The sequence below is a fragment of the Hyalella azteca genome, unplaced genomic scaffold, assembly GCF_000764305.2.
Source record: "Hyalella azteca isolate HAZT.00-mixed unplaced genomic scaffold, Hazt_2.0.2 contig15175, whole genome shotgun sequence".
NCBI classification, from domain to species: Eukaryota; Metazoa; Arthropoda; class Malacostraca; order Amphipoda; family Hyalellidae; genus Hyalella; species Hyalella azteca.
This window is the reverse complement of record NW_025945035.1, coordinates 82,244-100,414: the sequence shown is the minus strand read 5'-3', so window position 1 is coordinate 100,414 and position 18,171 is coordinate 82,244. Positions and strand designations below refer to the sequence as shown.

Genomic DNA, 18,171 nt, shown 5'->3' with positions numbered 1-18,171 from the left:
TCGCTGAACACTCGCTCAGGTGAGTCATGATGGCCTCAACCACCAAATACATCGCTGAACACTCGCTCAGGTGAGTCATGATGGCCTCAACCACCAAATACATCGCTGAACACTCGCTCAGGTGAGTCATGATGGCCTCAACCACCAAATACATCGCTGAACACTCGCTCAGGTGAGTCATGATGGCCTCAACCACCAAATACATCGCTGAACACTCGCTCAGGTGAGTCATGATGGCCTCAACCACCAAATACATCGCTGAACACTCGCTCAGGTGAGTCATGATGGCCTCAACCACCAAATACATCGCTGAACACTCGCTCAGGTGAGTCATGATGGCCTCAACCACCAAATACATCGCTGAACACTCGCTCAGGTGAGTCATGATGGCCTCAACCACCAAATACATCGCTGAACACTCGCTCAGGTGAGTCATGATGGCCTCAACCACCAAATACATCGCTGAACACTCGCTCAGGTGAGTCATGATGGCCTCAACCACCAAATACATCGCTGAACACTCGCTCAGGTGAGTCATGATGGCCTCAACCACCAAATACATCGCTGAACACTCGCTCAGGTGAGTCATGATGGCCTCAACCACCAAATACATCGCTGAACACTCGCTCAGGTGAGTCATGATGGCCTCAACCACCAAATACATCGCTGAACACTCGCTCAGGTGAGTCATGATGGCCTCAACCACCAAATACATCGCTGAACACTCGCTCAGGTGAGTCATGATGGCCTCAACCACCAAATACATCGCTGAACACTCGCTCAGGTGAGTCATGATGGCCTCAACCACCAAATACATCGCTGAACACTCGCTTAGGTGAGTCATGATGGCCTCAACCACCAAATACATCGCTGAACACTCAGGTCAAGCAAGTAAATAAGATCAAAAAGTCTTATAAATCTAGGAATTTTAAGGTTTTTTCCAGTCCTGAAATATTCAAATAAGTCTGTAGTGAAAAAACACGTGTTATAAAAAAATAAATTCCGTATTCATTATCTAAATTAAAAAAATATTTTGAAAGAAACTATTGTCGCTTCCCTATACTAGTAATAACGGAGTTCTATCGCTGCCCTAATAAAATTCAATGCCGTATTCATGATTAAAATTTAAAAAAGATATTGAAGGAAACTATTGTCGCTTCCCTATTAATAATAAGGGAGATCTATCGCTGTACCGCAGGCTGACTGAGATAGAGCCCTGAACCCTGAAGAACATGGATATTGCTATAACTATTGTTATAATATATTGTATTACTATATTGCTGCCCCGCAGGTTGACTGATGTAGAGCAGCAGCTGACGGACTACACCCTGAAGAACATGGATATTGCTATAACTACTATTATAATATATTGTATTACTATATCTATCGCTGCCCCGCAGGCTAACGGATATAGAGCAGCAGCTACAGGACTACACCCTGAAGACTATGGGGCGCGTCGGCCTGATGATGGGGGCGCCTGAGGTCCTCCAGCTCACGGCCAACCTCATCAGGGCCATCGGCGGCAAGAGGGTGAGGCCATCGGGGCAGGGCAGGAGGGTGAGGCCATCGGGGGCAAGAGGGTGAGGCCATCGGGGGCAAGAGGGTGAGGTCATCGGAGGCAGGAGGGTGAGGCCATCGGCGGCAAGAGGGTGAGGCCAACGGGAGCAAGAGGGTGAGGCCATCGGGGGCAGGAGGGTGAGGCCATCGGGGGCAGGATGGTGAAGCCATCGGTGGCAGGAGGGTGAGGCCATCGGGGGCAGGAGGGTGAGGCCATCGGGGGCAGGAGGGTGAGGCCATCGGGGGCAGGAGGGTGAGGTCATCGGGGGCAGGAGGGTGAGGCCATGAGACCAGCGCTCTCTGCTCGTACTGTGGGAAAGAGGACGCGCCAGGATTTAGACAATGTGACACATTGGGTTTTCTTAGTATGACTTCCGCCTGACACGAGAAAGCTATAGTTATGAGCGGAGAAAAACGGTCTCAATTTTAAGCCATGAATGCAGTATAATTTTACGGCAAGAAAGTGTGACGAAACCTTCATTAAATTCCTCTAACTTTTGACTTGACCTCAACTGTCATCTATGAATTATTCACTTAAAAACATTTAAGAGATGTTCGTATATTGACTGGCCTTTATCCGACCATTCAAGAGCCCCCCGGCATCTTTTGATTTCAATTTCCTTTTTTCAAACTCAATTTCCACTTCTTGAGCTCGATTTCCGGCGGCAGCGCCGGACACCGGAAGCTCAGGAGCTCATCGAGGTGCCTTCTCAGTGGACACTCTGCTGCTGACCTGTTATATCCATGAATTTTTAGAGCATTTTCTCATTTATGGAAAAAAGGCGCTATTGTGCTAGTCATGTCCGTCCGTCCGTCCGTCCGTCCGTGACCTCTATCAGCACATATCATCTTCTTACCTGATGTACTGAGTGCAGTGCACTGTACTAATCGCAATGAAAACTGATTAATGCACGAGAAAATGCGCTCTCTGTCACTCTCTGCAATGAGTAGTGATCCAATTTTTACTGTGTTATCTCCATCATCACGGGCGTATTATCTCCAACAATTGAAAGTGTCTTATCTCAGTTATCACGAGCATAATATCGCTATCAGAAACCGGTGTAGTATTTGCATCAGCAGAGATTACATTTAATCTCCGATGTTTTAATTAATATTAATAAAACTTGCAAGATCTTGCAAGATTTAGCAAGAATAATTAAATTACATTTAATTAAGATTACATTACATTACATGTAGCATCTGTCAATATCAGTCGCATGATCTCCGTCAACAATCAGAGTTGCGTTTATAATTGAGATCGACTGAAGGAACTTAAAAACGGATCCTCATCTCGATTTAAAACCTCCATTGATTACAGACACGTTTTCTCCCACAATTGGCATCGCGCTATCATTATACTAAATCTCACTAGATTACCGATATATCTCAATTAAACCTTATCTTCTTCCACTGCCACTGCGTGCTTTAAACCAGGCTGCAATTATTATTATACTAATTTTAGTATTAGAGTATTATAAATACTAAAGTATACTAAATAATACTAAAGTATAGTATTATACATTAGTATTATTGTTATACTTTAGTATTATACTAATTTTAGTTTATTATTATACTAATATACTAATTATACTAATGACTGAATCTTATTACTTATCTCCATGAAGAGATAAGTAATAAGATTATTTATTACTTACCTAATATTATTAATATTAATTATCTCGCTGAAGATAGTTTGGTGCTGCAGGTGCTGGACATCGGCATGTTCACGGGCAGCAGCGCCCTCTCCGCGGCCCTGGCCCTGCCTGACGACGGACAGGTCTACGGCTTCGACATCAGCGAGGAATACGTCAAACACGGTCGATATTTTCCCGTATTTTGCCTTAATAATACGTCAAACACGGTCGATATTTTCCCGTATTTTGCCTTAATAAGACGTCAAACACGGTCGATATTTTCCCGTATTTTGCCTTAATAAGACGTCAAACACGGTCGATATTTTCCCGTATTTTGCCTTAATAATACGTCAAACACGGTCGATATTTTCCCGTATTTTGCCTTAATAATACTTCAAACAAGATCGATATTTTCCCGTATTTTACCTTGATAATACGTCAAACACGTTCTATATTTTCCCATATTTTGCCTTAATAATACTTCAAACACGGTCGATATTTTCCTGTATTTTGTCTTAATAATACGCCAAACATTGTCGATATTTTCCTCTATTTTGCCTAGATAATACATCAAACACGGTCGATATTTTCCTCTATTTTGCATAGATAATACGTCAAACACGGTCGATATTTTCCCGTATTTTGCTTCAATAATACGTCAAACACGGTCGATATTTTCCTGTATTTTGCCATAATAATACGTCAAACACGGTCGATATTTTCCTCTATTTTGCCTTGATAATACATCAAATACGGTCGATATTTTCCTGTTTTAGCCTTAATAATACGTCAAACACGGTCGATATTTTCCGTATTTTGCTTTAATAATACGTCAAACACGGTCGATATTTTCCTGTATTTTGCCATAATAATACGTCAAATAAGTTCGATATTTTCCCGTATTTTGCCTTAATAATACGTTAAACACGGTCGATATTTTCCTCTATTTTGCTTTAATAATACGTCAAACACGGTCGATATTTTCCTGCATTTTGATATAATAATACGTCAAACACGGTCGATATTTTCATGTATTTTGCCATAATAATACGTCAAACATGGTCGATATTTTCCTCTATATTGCCTTAATAATACGTCAAACATCGTCGATATTTCCCTCTATTTTGCCTTAATAATACGTCAAACACGGACGATATTTTCCTCTATTTTGCCTTAATAATACGTCAAACACGGTCGATATTTTCCTCTATTTTGCCTTAATAATACGTTATACACGGTCGATATTTTCCTCTATTTTGCCTTAACAATACGTCAAACACGGTCGATATTTTCATCTATTTTTCCTTAATAATACGTCAGACACGATCGATGTTTTCCTGTATTTTGATCTAATAATACGTCAAACACGGTCGATATTTTCCTGTATTTTGATCTAATAATACGTCAAACACGGTCGGTACTTTCCTGTATTTTACCGTAAAAATTCATTATTCATGCCTCACCATTCATGCGCATTGTTATATCATGTACTTAATCTAATTTGTTACATTTGTCTGGCGTTTAACTACACAGCAAATTGTTAATTGTTTAATTTTAGTACGGCAAACAGTTTATTGTTTAATTAAACCTGTTTGACCTTTGCTTTTTACTGAACACGCAATTTAAATTTTGTGGCTAACATGTTGAAAGTCGTGTGCGCTGATGACCCTGGCTTGCGCATGAAAGTTCAATGAACAATTTATGGTTAATATTAAATGAATAATAGTTAGATGAGGATTTCGTTGCCTTTTCTGTTGCAGAGATCGATTACCGGTTCCTTGACTCATTTCTTTGTAAATTATGTATCTATTTGTATTAACTAGGAACTTCCTTCCGTATCTATTGCCTTTTCGCCCGAGTATTACTTCATTGTAAATAATGAAGCATCCTGTCTTCTATGTCCGACTTCAATATGCACGTTTCCTGTCACCATTACTATGAAGGCTGCGACCAAAAAGATCCCTTACCAAACTTTAAAAGTCCGCGGAGTTGAATTTTTCTTTTGAGGCTGCCGGTACAAAATCCACGGACATAATGAGCTCACTAAACGAAGGAAGATCGAAAGGGTTTTTAGATGCCGGAAGAAATGCACTTCTTTTTCGCATGTTTGCTAGCATAGCAAATGACCTACAGTATTAGCGATATCATGAATATAGCAGACGCGCAATGTTCTACGTTTGCTATTCGTGTGTTGGCCCTGTGATAAAATTTTGCTTCACCTATATATATTTACGCAATGCTGCCTATGGAAATGCATGACTTCTCATAAGACCATGCATGACGGCATTATGCAAGTCATCTTTACGCAATTAATTAAGCATAACAAACGTCTACATCAGAACTCTGTGCAGAGAATGTATCATTATCTGTACAATATGGCCATTAATTTATATTATTATGTTCATGTTTTGTCTCTCTCAGGCTACCCATTCTTCGAGAAGGCCGGAGTGAAGGAGAAGATCAAGATCCACTTCGGCCCCGCGATGGACAACCTCCAGAAGCTCGTGGACGATGGACAGTCAGGAACTTTTGACTTCGCCTTCATCGACGCCGACAAGGAAAACTATTGGGGCTACTACGAGCTGTGCCTGCTGCTTGTTAGGAGGGGAGGCATCATTGCGGTGGACAATACATTGTGGAGTGGCAGGGTGAGTGGTGGGGTGAATGGTGGGGTTGGTGGGGTGAGTGGTAGGGTGAGTGGTAGGGTGAGTTGTAGGGTGAGTGGTGGGGTGAGTGGTAGGGTGAGTGGTAGGTTGAATGGTGGGGTGAGTGGAAAGGACACATCACACACTCTGAGTAACACAAGCATGTGTTGTGCAGGTGTTCGACACATCACACACAGATGAGTGCACGGTTGCCATCAGGGAGTTCAACGATAAAGTGCACCGCGATTCCCGCGTACGCGTTTCATTCCTGCCCATAGGAGATGGCCTCAGTCTCCTCTTCGTGCAGTGAAGAAATAATTATTTACTGTGACGTAAAAATGGGATAAAACATAAATTATGGCTTTTCTTTCCCCCTTTCGTCGTAATTGGAAATAAAAACTTTATATCAGGGAAACACGTCCAACGTTACATCCGGGACCCGAGGGCGGGGTACATCCTAGCGACGACTCGGAGGACGACGAAGGCGGCGCATCAGCGTGACCGGGGACTAGGAAGTCCCGAACTCATAATTAGGTTCATAAGTTTCAATATTTAGTGAAATTCGATACACTGATAAAAGATATGACCTTATTTAATAAAAATTATAGTTGATAACAAATAGGCAAGAGAAAGTTATTTGCAGAATTTTAAATTATTGAATTGAAATGGGAAATTCTCCTTCAGGCAAGATGACAACCTACATCGTCTCAGCACAGCATCTCCATCTAAAGTGCCGAACTAAAGTAGAGATAACTAGATATTTGAAAATGCTGAACTAAAGTAGAGATAACTTATAGATATATGAAAATGCTGAACTAAAATGAAGATAAGTAGAGTATAAAATATTCAATATGGCGCCCAGATCGTCTTCACAGCAGCAAAAATGTGTCCAGAATCAGCCCGCTCACCGGGGCCTGATGATCTGCTGTGGGAGCGCCGCCGGTTTGCTCAGGCTGCGCGCACCGAATTTTCTGTTGCTTCAGGAAACTCGCCCATAGCGCCTTGCAAAACTAGCCGTGTTTTTTGAGGTTTAAATCCCGAGAAGAGTGAAATATTTAATCATTTTCCATCTAGGTTTAAGTTAATTTAGATGCATTCCCGGGTTCTTCGCCGACGCTGAGATTTATGTCAAAATCTTTTGGCTAACAAAATTAAATTCGATTTATGGAGGCGAAATCAACGAGAATTCTACGTTTTATTAATTTTAATGTTTTGTGTCACATCTCTAAATGATCGCGTCATCTCTGCTGCGGATAAATTTAAATTAAGTCTGCTAAAGAAAAATTGAGGTAACTACTGTATATATGAAGGTAACAATAAACTTCAAAACAGTTTTCTAGCTGACAGATATTTCGCTTTAATTTAATTTTTAAACGATAAATGAAGTACAGAGATCTGGCTGCAAGAGAAAACGTTCTAATTTGCATGGACTGAATTTCAGAGCTTACCCTTGACAGGTCAGGCCTTATCAGCCGCTGGCCGGACCGCTCTTGCTGGTCGGGCAACTCTCGCAGGTCGGGCCGCTCTCGCAGGTCGGGCCACTCTCGCAGGTCGGGCAACTCTCGCTGGTCGGGCCGTTCTTGCTGGTCGGGCCGCTCTCGCTGGTCGGGCCGCTATCGCTGGTCGGGCCACTCTCGCAGGTCGGGCAACTCTCGCAGGTCGGGCCACTCTCGCTGGTCGGGCCACTCTCGCTGGTCGGGCTGCTCTCGTTGGTCGGGCAACTCTTGCTGGTCCGGCCGCTCTCGCTGGTCGGGCCGCTCTCGCTGGTCGGGCCGCTCTCGCTGGTCGGACCGCTCTCGCTGGTCGGACCGCTCCTGCATTAATCTGTAGGCTATGCGTTGTTAGAGGGCATGCAGACATGCTTTGTCTGTACAGTGACATGCTTCATGCGTGTTGCACTGATTTGCCTTTTTGGCTGGACAAAATGAATCAGTATGACTTAGCGCCTTAACCATAGCACTAAATAATGAAGGCTTAGCGTCGTAACCATAGCACTAAATAATGATGACTTAGCGTCGTAACCATTGCACTAAATAATGATGGCTTAGCGCCGTAACCATAGCACTAAATAATGATGACTTAGCGTCGTAACCATTGCACTAAGCAATAATTGCTTAGCGTCGTATTCGAGAAACATAACTTCAAAACCAAAATTCAGGCGCGAGAGAGATCTGGTATATCTTCCAAAATTGTTCAGTCGCGAATCAATCTGTCACTTTGAATTGACTTCAAGCTTCAAGGTAACATAATCTGCCATATCTCTATCCCCAACCGTATTCTCTGACTTCCGACCGGTAGTGTTGATGGAATATTGTATTTTTATATCAAAACAACTTTCCATCACTGCCAGCAGCGCGACCGAAATCGAATGCGTTGGCCAGACTAGGATTCAATTTCACGTCCCTCGGTCTTCCATTGAGCTGCAGACGCGATCGCGTCATCTCTCGCAACTTCAGACAACACAAGCCTGCAACTGAGAGAACGCATCAATTGTTGTTTTTTTGGGATAACTGAACAACTGCGTCTTTAGATATGAGTAAAAATGAGCGTATCTACAGTTGTAAAGAACCACTTATGAAGAACACAACTGCCCAGAATAACTGTGAAGAACAACTTATGAAGAACACAACTGACCAGAACAACTGTGAAGAACAACTTATAAAGAACGCAACTGACCAGAACAACTGAGAAGAACAACTTATGAAGAACACAACTGACCAGAACAACTGTGAAGAACAACTTAAGAAGAACACAACTGACCAGAACAACTGTGAAGAACAACTTATGAAGAACACAACTGACCAGAACAACTGTGAAGAACAACTTATGAAGAACACAACTGTGAAGAACAACTTATGAAGAACACAACTGTGAAGAACAACTTATGAAGAACACAACTGTGAAGAACAACTTATGAAGAACACAACTGAGAAGAACAACTTATGAAGAACACAACTGTGAAGAACAACTTATGAAGAACACAACTGTGAAGAACAACTCATGAAGATCACAACTGTGAAGAACAACTTATGAAGAACACAACTGTGAAGAACAACATATGAAGACACAACTGTGAAGAACAACGTATGAAGAACACAACTGACCAGAACAACTGTGAAGAACAACTCATGAAGAACACAACTGGCACAAGATACGATGGAGCAACAGCCAAGACGGGCCAGGCCAGCAGCTCCAGCAAGTTCAGTTATTAGCGCTACACTGTAGCCAGTTTAGTTCCTTCAGTGCGGAACTTATGAAGACTTCGGCGCTCCGGCGAACACACAAGCGTTTCCCTGATATTGCTTTGGTCCCAGCAACGACTGGCTTAGTCGTGTGAATAGCTCGTTTGGGACCAGCAAACTGCCTCTGGCACGTACAAACGACTAGTTTGGATCGTGCAAACGACTGGTTTGGATCGTACAAAGGACTGATTTGGATCGTACAAACGACTGGTTTGGATCGTACAAGCGACTGGTTTGGATCGTACAAATGACTGGTTTGGATCGTATAAACGATTCGTTTGGATCGTACAAATGACTGATTTGGATCGTACAAATGACTGGCTTGAATTGTACAAACGACTGGTTTGGATCGTACAAACGACTGGTTTGGATCGTACAAGCGACTGGTTTGGATCGTACAAACGACTGGTTTGGATCGTACAAACGACTGGTTTGGATCGTACAAACGACTGGTTTGGATCGTACAAGCGACTGGTTTGGATCGTACAAACGACTGGTTTGGATCGTACAAACGACTGGTTTGGATCGTATAAACGACTGGTTTGGATCGTACAAAGAACCACGCTGACTTTTTCCAGTTATTCATTATTCTTTTCTCCCTTATTACTTTATTCGTGTGCATTTCTATCCTCTTTACGAGGATCGAAATGAATATGTCATATAATAAATTTCTTGTGCTTCCTCTACAAATTGCAGGATCTATTTTTCTATTGAATATCTTCTCTCCGGGTTTTCTATCATCCAAAAATTGCCAGAAGCTGCCGACAAAAAGGACCGAATTTATCGCCAGCCTGATTCTTCAGTTAAGAAGACCTCGACGTCTTTTATGAAGATCACGGACGACGATCTCATTCATGACGAGATCTTATAGATCGTGTATCCGACCTCCGGCCTACAGAGCTGCAGCAGGCGTGAGATTTACGAGACATTGCACCCTTTGAGCTTATTAGGACTTTTTTATTAACTATAATTCCTACTTAGGGATAGACTAAAAACGTAAAAAGTTTTTGCACCATCTGAGCTTAGGACTTTTTTCTTAACTATAATTCTTACTTACTCTTAATTAGGGATAGACTAAAAACCTAAAAGTTTTTTGCACCATCTGAGCTTAGGACTTTTTTCATAACTATAATTGTTACATGTGGATTATTTTTGAGATTGGTAGATTAAAGTAGACATCCATATGTAGGGAAGGTGAAACATAAAAATAATTGTGTAAAAATAACTGTAAGCAAACTGAAAAATGAAAAAATACCTGTAAGTGGTAACTGGTAACAACTTAACAAGTAACAACTAACATATTGACACTAGTAACAGGCTAAGGTAAACAACATTACACCGAAATCTTTCGTAAAGTTTTATTCTGTAATTTATATTATGTATGTATCATGCTGGTTTTTAAATAATATTTAATACTATTAAGTAAAATCTAAAGGCTTTATCTATAGATGTAGCGGAATCGCTGTAGCGGCAAAACCTCGTATCGATACCTAAATATGTAGCGGGCGCTGCCGCTACCGCTACATTGTCTTAATATAAATTAAATTGTCTTAATATAAATTGATAAATTTCACTGTCGAAAATTTATCACAGTGTTAGTGATTTTAGAGAAGAACATGCAGGAAGTTTCTACGAATATTTTAATTTAAATATTTTATTTATCACGAAACAAGACTATTTAGAGTCTTCATGAACGAGAGGAAGAGGATCGCTCCTACATGGCTTGTGATCAAGCGCGCTGTGAAGGCATGTCGAACCTTATGCCCAAACCTTCATTACAATTTACCATGGGAATTATAGTGTCTAAAGTTTCATTCCTTCACTAAATACAATCATTGACCGGTCACCCATGTAGCGAAAACCAGTGTCTTTTGAAATCTTATGTAAAGATCCAAATTTGATCAATAAACAATTCTATGGCCAAGTTTCCCTTTCTTATATCAAGATCCCTGACGTGATCCAATATTGAAGTTAGAATAAGAATAATGTCGTAAAAAAAGTCGCAAGAAGCCGCAGGCTCTGATGAGCTCGACGACTTCGCGGGAAGGTTGGATGCGCCGGAAGCACATCAGTGACTGCAGAATTTCCAACAATTTTTAATTACATATGAATCTTTGCTATCATATTTTGTTTTTAATATTATTAAAGTCAATATTTTAATATAAATCGTATTAAGAGCAATATTCATTTAGGCACGGATGCCGGAATTCGGGTCCACCGGGGCAAGGACTTCCGTTGGATCTTCAAGGGCTTAGCGAAATATTTGTGAAGCCTTAAGTAGAGAATAATTAGTCGGACCCTGGATTATTCATTCGATTATTTGCATGAGAAAAACTGCAGCTGCGCACCGCGAGCTGCGCATCTCTTCCATCAATTGTGGAGCTGAAGTTCCATCAAATATGTGACCTCGAGAAGGCTTCTTCTTCTTCTCAGGATCTCCACGCTGGATGGACTAAAAGCCTCGAAAAGGTGGGGAAGGCGTCATCCCCTGAAGGGCAATGGCGTCGGTAAACGTCTGTAAACGGGCTGCCTTTCAAAGAGTATTATAAATCAACTCGGCCTAATAAATACCTGTCCACGAGGCCAGTAGTGGCTGCCAGTAGAAATCTTACATGCTAACTGCGACAAATTATCACGCTACTGGCCACGTGTACATGGTTAACGGGTCCTTCCGTTGCCAGTAGCGCCTATACACAAAGCTATCAGCTGGGAAAATAGTGGCGGTTAGTATTTGAAAATAACACTGGTCGCCACTATTATCCAGGTGTACAAATACCTTTCATCCCAGAGAATAATGCCCATCAAAATATTGAGCATTTATCTGTGCAGGCTGTGGTAGCCAAAGACGCGTTTGAGCAGGATAGGCCGTGCACTAAGAACTGGTCATTTATTGCTTAGGTCAAGGCAGGACTCGTCATAAAAATGGATTACCTGGTACGACGGAGCTATAAATTTTGGGTGCTGGGTAGCAGTACCAGGCTGATAGGCTGAGATGAAGCAGGTTGTTTCCAGAAAAGCTTTTATGTTATAGTATAGTACATTATCTTCGGCATTGAAGAAAAGGCCTGGATAGGCCTGTCGCCTATCCAGTATATGGCTGGCCTGTCGCCTATGTTATATATATGGTATGGAATATATATGCTCCACACACAAAAAAAGTAATGTTGCCTAAAAAGTGAATGATGCGCTATCGACTCCCAGCACGACCGTGTAGCAGAGGCATCACTACGGCTCACTTTAACTTAGATAAACAAGGTCAGGTAGACCTACACAGGATCAAATGTGCTTCGCTATTTGAACAAAGTTTCACTCATTCTTCTGAGTGATGCATGAAATATAGAGGCACCAAACACGCTACACTCGCGACACGCAACACGCACTCAACAAGCAAAACACGCACCATACACGCAACACGCATCACGCAGCGAGCCCTAATATGCCGCTGTTGCCGACAGGTCTTTTATCCGCGACTGGTTTATGCCTCCACGAATTGCAGTCTGTGCCTTGCCTTTGATTTAGAGGCCTACAGGCATGGCCGCTCCAGGTCTACAGGCATGGCCGCTCCAGGCCTACAGGCATGGCCGCTCCAGGCCTAAAGGCATGGCCGCTCCAGGCCTACAGGCATGGCCGCTCCAGGCCTACAGGCATGGCCGCTCCAGGCCTACAGGCATGGCCGCTCCAGGCCTACAGGCATGGCCGCTCCAGGCCTACAAGCATGGCCGCTCCAAGCCTACAGGCATGGCCGCTCCAGGCCTACAGGCATGGCCGCTCCAGGCCTACAGGCATGGCCACTGCTATTCCCAGAGACAATCTTCTCCTAGTTCTAGAGGCAGGACTGCAGCGCATCGGCTGCCTCAGGTCGCAGGGCAGTCCTAGAAGCCTTTAGGTTCTCAGCAGGATATTCCTTGCAGAAAAACTTTCGCATGTTTTGAAAACTTCATTTCGCCGGCATAACGGAGACTTGGCTGCATCTTAGGGTTGATGTCGGAGTGAAAACCTTTTTGCATGCTATTGTAATCTCGGGGATTAGTTGATGCAGGCTCTTTAAGCCTCAAGGATTTGTTTACAGGCTCTTTAAATATCAAGGATTTGTTGCCAGGCTCATTAAATCTCAAGGTTTTGTTGGAAGGCTCTTAAAGTCTCAAGGATTTGTTGCCAGGCTCTTTAAATCTCAAGCATTTGTTGCCAGGCTCTTTAAGTCTCAAGGATTTGTTGCCAGGCTCTTTAAACCTCAAAGATTTGTTGCCAGGCTCATTAAGCGTCAACGATTTCTTTACAGGCTCTTTAAATCTCAAGTATTTGTTGGAAGGCTCTTTAAGTCTCAAGGATTTGTTGCCAGGCTCTGCAATTCTCAAGGATTTGTTGCCAGGCACTTTAAGTCTCAAGGATTTGTTGCCAGGCTCTTTAACTCTCGAGTATTTTTTGCCAGGCTCTTTAAGGCTCAAGGATTTATACTTAGCTTATTGAATCACGGAGAAAAGGTCTTAGACATTCCGAATCTCTAAAATTTAATAGATTTTTCCTGGTCTCCAGCTGCCAGGGTCTTCTTCAAGTCTGGTGAAGGCTGTAAAAATTTGTAACTGGGCACATTCTTTGACAGGCATGACATGTGCATACGATGTACATCACATCATACATGCTGGTGTTCAGAAATACATCACATCATACATCCTGACGTTCAGAAATACATCACATCATACATCCTGTGTTTCGGAGAACGTTTCGTCTTCATTTCTAACGTTTCGGATAACATTTCTTCATCACTTCTAACGTTTCTGAGAACGTTTCATCTTCACTTCAAACGTTTCGGAGAACGTTTCGTCTTCACTTCAAATGTTTCGGAGAACGTTTCTTCATCACTTCAAAATTCAATAATACAGATATTGCCAAACGAAAAACTATATTTACACAGTAGTGACTAATACCTAGCTAGACTTTCAGATGCGAACAACTGGATCAATTAATCTGTTGAAGTGCTCATCTATTTATATACCTATAGCTCATAAAAATATCCATCTAATATTGTGCAGATACCTATTTATTTCGCTCTAAAATACCAAGCGATTATGACTATAGAAGTCGTTAGGACAAGAGTTTCTTTATAAATTGCAAGGCCTTCATAATTCTCTAACCCTATATAGGCACATGAGCTCATAACGAACCGTTTAGCTTGAAGGCACTATAAGCTGTTAAAAGTATTGCTCTATAACGTTTGCATTATAGTTTTGTTATGATGATGGACTGGTCTGTGAAAAGTTTAAATGATAATGAGATGAACGTTACGGTCATTTTCTGTGCATTTATGTTCTTAACTGATTTTTAGGTAATAATATTTCAGAAATACTTCAAACATAATTTTTAATTTTATTCAATAACTTATTAACCCATGAAAAAAGTATGACGTAATAAAGTCCATAATAAATCTTTTTACTGATGAACAGCCAAATATAATAATTGACATGAACCCTGGAAAAAAACTTGCGCCCTGAAATTGAATGAAAGTTGACGCGCGCGGGAAATATTTTATTTCGGCTAAAATGTTTCCCGCGGTGCCCGCCTGTCATCCATCAGTGCTTCGCCGGCTGTGATCAAGTGAAGATGATCTATGCGTAATTAGGTAAATTTGTGTCTGCATTTATATGTTTTTCCTAATAATTATTGATAAGAGTTTTCTTCAGTGAGTTCAGTTTCTGTACCGAGTCTGCTCTGTAGGTATGTAGTCCGAGTCTGCTCTGTCAGCCCTCTACCGCCTAACATGAGTAACCGGAGCAATATTGTCACGCGCCTACTTCCAAAAAGGATACGTTCTAGTGAGCGTAAAATGACTTGCACTGATGGTTGCCGCCACGTACGACAACTTTAAAATGTTCTCTGTTGCGTACAAACGTCCTCAGGTTGCTACACTCAATAGTTTACGTATAATTTGCCACCACGTACGACAACTTTAAAATGTTCTCTGTTGCGTACAAACGTCCTCAGGTTGCTACACTCAATAGTTTACGTATAATTAAAGTTGAAATTTATTTTCCAGGAGAGTGACATACGGCGGTAGAGGGTTAACGAAGTACCAATAAGGCGATGTCGCCACATCGTGTAGGCGGCAGTCTCTGTGTGTCATCTCCACGTGTGTAAAAGCATAACACAGCAACTATACGACATGAAACAAGTCGTGCTGCTAAGTCAATACTATCAAGTCGCGAGTCACCAGTCGTTTAATGCCAGTCGTTGGTTATCAGGCCAGAAAGAGTCGTCCGACGCTGCATAATCCTTCGTGAACAGGTGAGTGTGGCAACTTAAATTTCATGTATATAATGGAGCGCATGACGTTGTTGCGAGCATGACATTCAACTTAAGTTTAATGTATATAGTGGAAATGGTGAATGGTGAGTCATATAAGCATGACATCATTTTTGACATGCCACATGATGACTAATAACTGAAGACAGTGAGTGAAGTGCGTCAGCACGTCTCATTTGTGTATGTTGCTTGTCAGTTCTCCAACTGTCGCAAAAATTTTCACTCAATTTCAAAGCTAGAATTATAAGTTTACGTTTCTTATGAATTTTTAGTTGGAATTTTTGGCAAAAATTTCTGCTGGAAACCAGATCATGGTGCCTTTGGCGTCCCTTGGCGTTTTCGCTTCAATAACCGTTTTTGTATGGTCAGATGCTTGTGCGTCACTAGACGTTTGCTGCAACACGGAGTGTGTGACTGTACCTTTCGTTATTGTGTTGCTGTAACACGGAGTGTGTGACTGTACCTTGCGGTGTTGGAGTTAATTTCCCTCTATTCCCAACTTCTTCACCTAAACAATTATTCACTTGAACAATTATCATGAAGAATAATTAAAACTATTTAAATAAGTCTCATGCTAGCCCAGGTTTAAACTCCCTTGAATTATGAATGCTAACACGAGCGCAAAAAACATACGAATTTATTTAAAAAAAACTCGAGTCCCATGGCCGCATAAGGGGAATTATTTATCGAAATAGAGAACAAAGAGTGAGGTTTTTCTGAACAGCAGACGCGGGATGGCAGTTCAGTTCTGAGCAGAGAAGGCTCGCGCCCCAGGCAATCGGTCACAGCGATGAACTATTCTAAAATATCGCCAGTTTTGGCCGATGGATAAGTTCGAGGCGCTGCGCGGGCGTATTTTACGAAATATTTTCTATTGTGAACCTCGAATAGATGAAAGCCGCAGGTGCTCGTCGCTCAAACTTCACCTGAAATTTAGACGCCATCTTAGGAAGGATGAGGGGCGGAGAAAAGTAAGATTAAAATGTGAATAATATGGGGAGAAAATTCCGGCCGGTGTTGGGAAAATGGGGTATGACTTTTGGCTGATTTATTTCGTGTGAGGAGAACGCATCCTTGGCTTGCTCACCTCGTGGGAGGGAAGTGCTGCATCCTTGACTAGCTTACCTCGTGGGAGGGAAGTGCTGCATCCTTGACTAGCTTACCTCGTGGGAGGGAAGTGCTGCATCCTTGGCTAGCTGATGAGTGGCAACATAAGTTTTACTGACTGCAGGCAACGGTATAAATACTGTACGTCACTAGTCAATAATAGATGGCTTCTTCTCTCCGATAGCTTCCACCCGTCGCGTTGGTCTTATTAATAATAGCGGTTAATTGTGGTTTCACCCTTTATTAGGCCATGGGCCTGTCGCCGATTCTTAACATCGCGGAATATTCACAGCTTGTTGCGGTCTCGAACGCGCAACTCACTGCTTCAATTATGCTGTGCTTAACCGCCCGGCCTCCTTGCCGATTCTGACCAGAAACTGGCGCACAGAGCTGAGATCGAACTCGCGCCTCTCAGCGCCAATCCTGTGGCCGGATTATCAAAACTTCGTAACTTTTTGTACTTACGACCAAAAAAGTTATGTGGTACGTAAATACACCCTAATTTTTGCATTATCAAAATTTTCGTACGCAAGTCTTAACTAAAAGCGTAAATGTTTTTTCCCGCTCAAATGTTTTGATAATACCACCGCTAGTATTACGTTGTCATAGCAACGCCACTCGTTAGTCGATTTTGCGTACTTACGAAGTTTTGATAATACCGCCCCTGGTACTCTGAACTAACCACTGGGCCACCCTTCCCGGTCTTGGCGTTGACCGTCAGTTCCGCAACAGCGACGTTGGGAAATTTCCAGTTTAGCGCTGCTGGCGGCTAAATCATCGTTTTCAATTTGCGATACACTTCGCGCGAAATGTATGACGTCGTGAGTTTGGTGGCGATCAAAGGACAGGATTGGTGAACCTGCTAGTTGAATATATGACAAAGGAGGCATAAGGGAGGACGAGACGTATACTGAACGTCTCGCTCCATAATGCAGATGAAGCGGACAAAATGTGAAGATGTGTCATCACTGGCAGTCGTAAGGAATCTGACTAGTGAGCTCTCTCTCTGTGAACCGTACTAGAGACAGCAGTTAGCTTCAATCTTCCAGTTGGGATATATGACGAAATGAGGAAGGCTACCCATACAGAATTGCAAGAAATGTTGGGACACGCAAGCAACACGCGATATTCGGTAAAATTTGCGGGAATATGGAACCTGGCGGCGAATTTTACGACCTGGCAGAATGCCAGAATTACCAAGCCCCTCGCTCCCCAGGTATACCCCACCTCCCCTCATTACCCTCCTCTACCCTCATGCCCTCATAACCTCTCCTTGACGAGGTACGTCCAACTGTCGAGGGATGGAAGGAAGTCGAAGAGGGAAAACTGCGAGAATGTTGGATTAAGGAGAGGAACGGAATAACGGGTGATAAAGTGAGACAACTAAAGAATGAGGGAACAAGAAGTAAACGAGACGACAAAGGAGGACGACTAAAGAATGATGGAACAAGAATTAAACAAGAAGATAAAGGAGGACGATTAAAGAATGATGGAACAAGAAGTGAAAGAGATGACAAGGGAGGACGATTAACGAATGATGGAACAAGAAGTGAAAGAGATGACAAGGGAGGACGACTGAAGAATGATGGAACTAGAAGTAAACGAGAAGACAAGACAAGACGACCTAAGGAATATGGAATGAGGGGAAAGGTACAATTGACAGGTGAAATTCGGGGGGGGGGGGGGGGG

General features: G+C 42.4%; 2 protein-coding genes across 3 annotated transcripts in view; one reads left to right on the top strand and one right to left on the bottom strand.

Moving 5' to 3' along the window:
- LOC108679289 (probable caffeoyl-CoA O-methyltransferase 2) lies at positions 1 to 6,191 on the top strand. Of its 2 annotated transcripts, none has more exons than XM_018167887.1 (5): positions 1 to 19; positions 1,401 to 1,530; positions 3,263 to 3,374; positions 5,613 to 5,839; positions 6,012 to 6,191. In XM_018167887.1, exons 2-5 carry the CDS (start codon positions 1,447 to 1,449, stop codon positions 6,144 to 6,146), a joined length of 558 nt encoding a protein of 185 aa, XP_018023376.1. In that variant the 5' UTR covers positions 1 to 19; positions 1,401 to 1,446; the 3' UTR covers positions 6,147 to 6,191. The 2 variants fall into 2 exon arrangements, with proteins under 2 accessions (XP_018023376.1, XP_018023375.1); XM_018167886.1 differs by lacking the exon at positions 1 to 19 and adding an exon at positions 752 to 784.
- A 1,113-nt stretch (positions 6,192 to 7,304) lies between these two features.
- Positions 7,305 to 18,171, bottom strand: part of LOC108679285 (collagen alpha-1(I) chain-like) — a 27,453-nt gene continuing 16,586 nt past the window's right edge. Inside the window, exon 3 of the mRNA XM_018167881.1 lies at positions 7,305 to 7,650. Coding sequence (XP_018023370.1) covers positions 7,305 to 7,650 — 346 coding nt within the window. The remainder of the gene's footprint in view (positions 7,651 to 18,171) is intronic.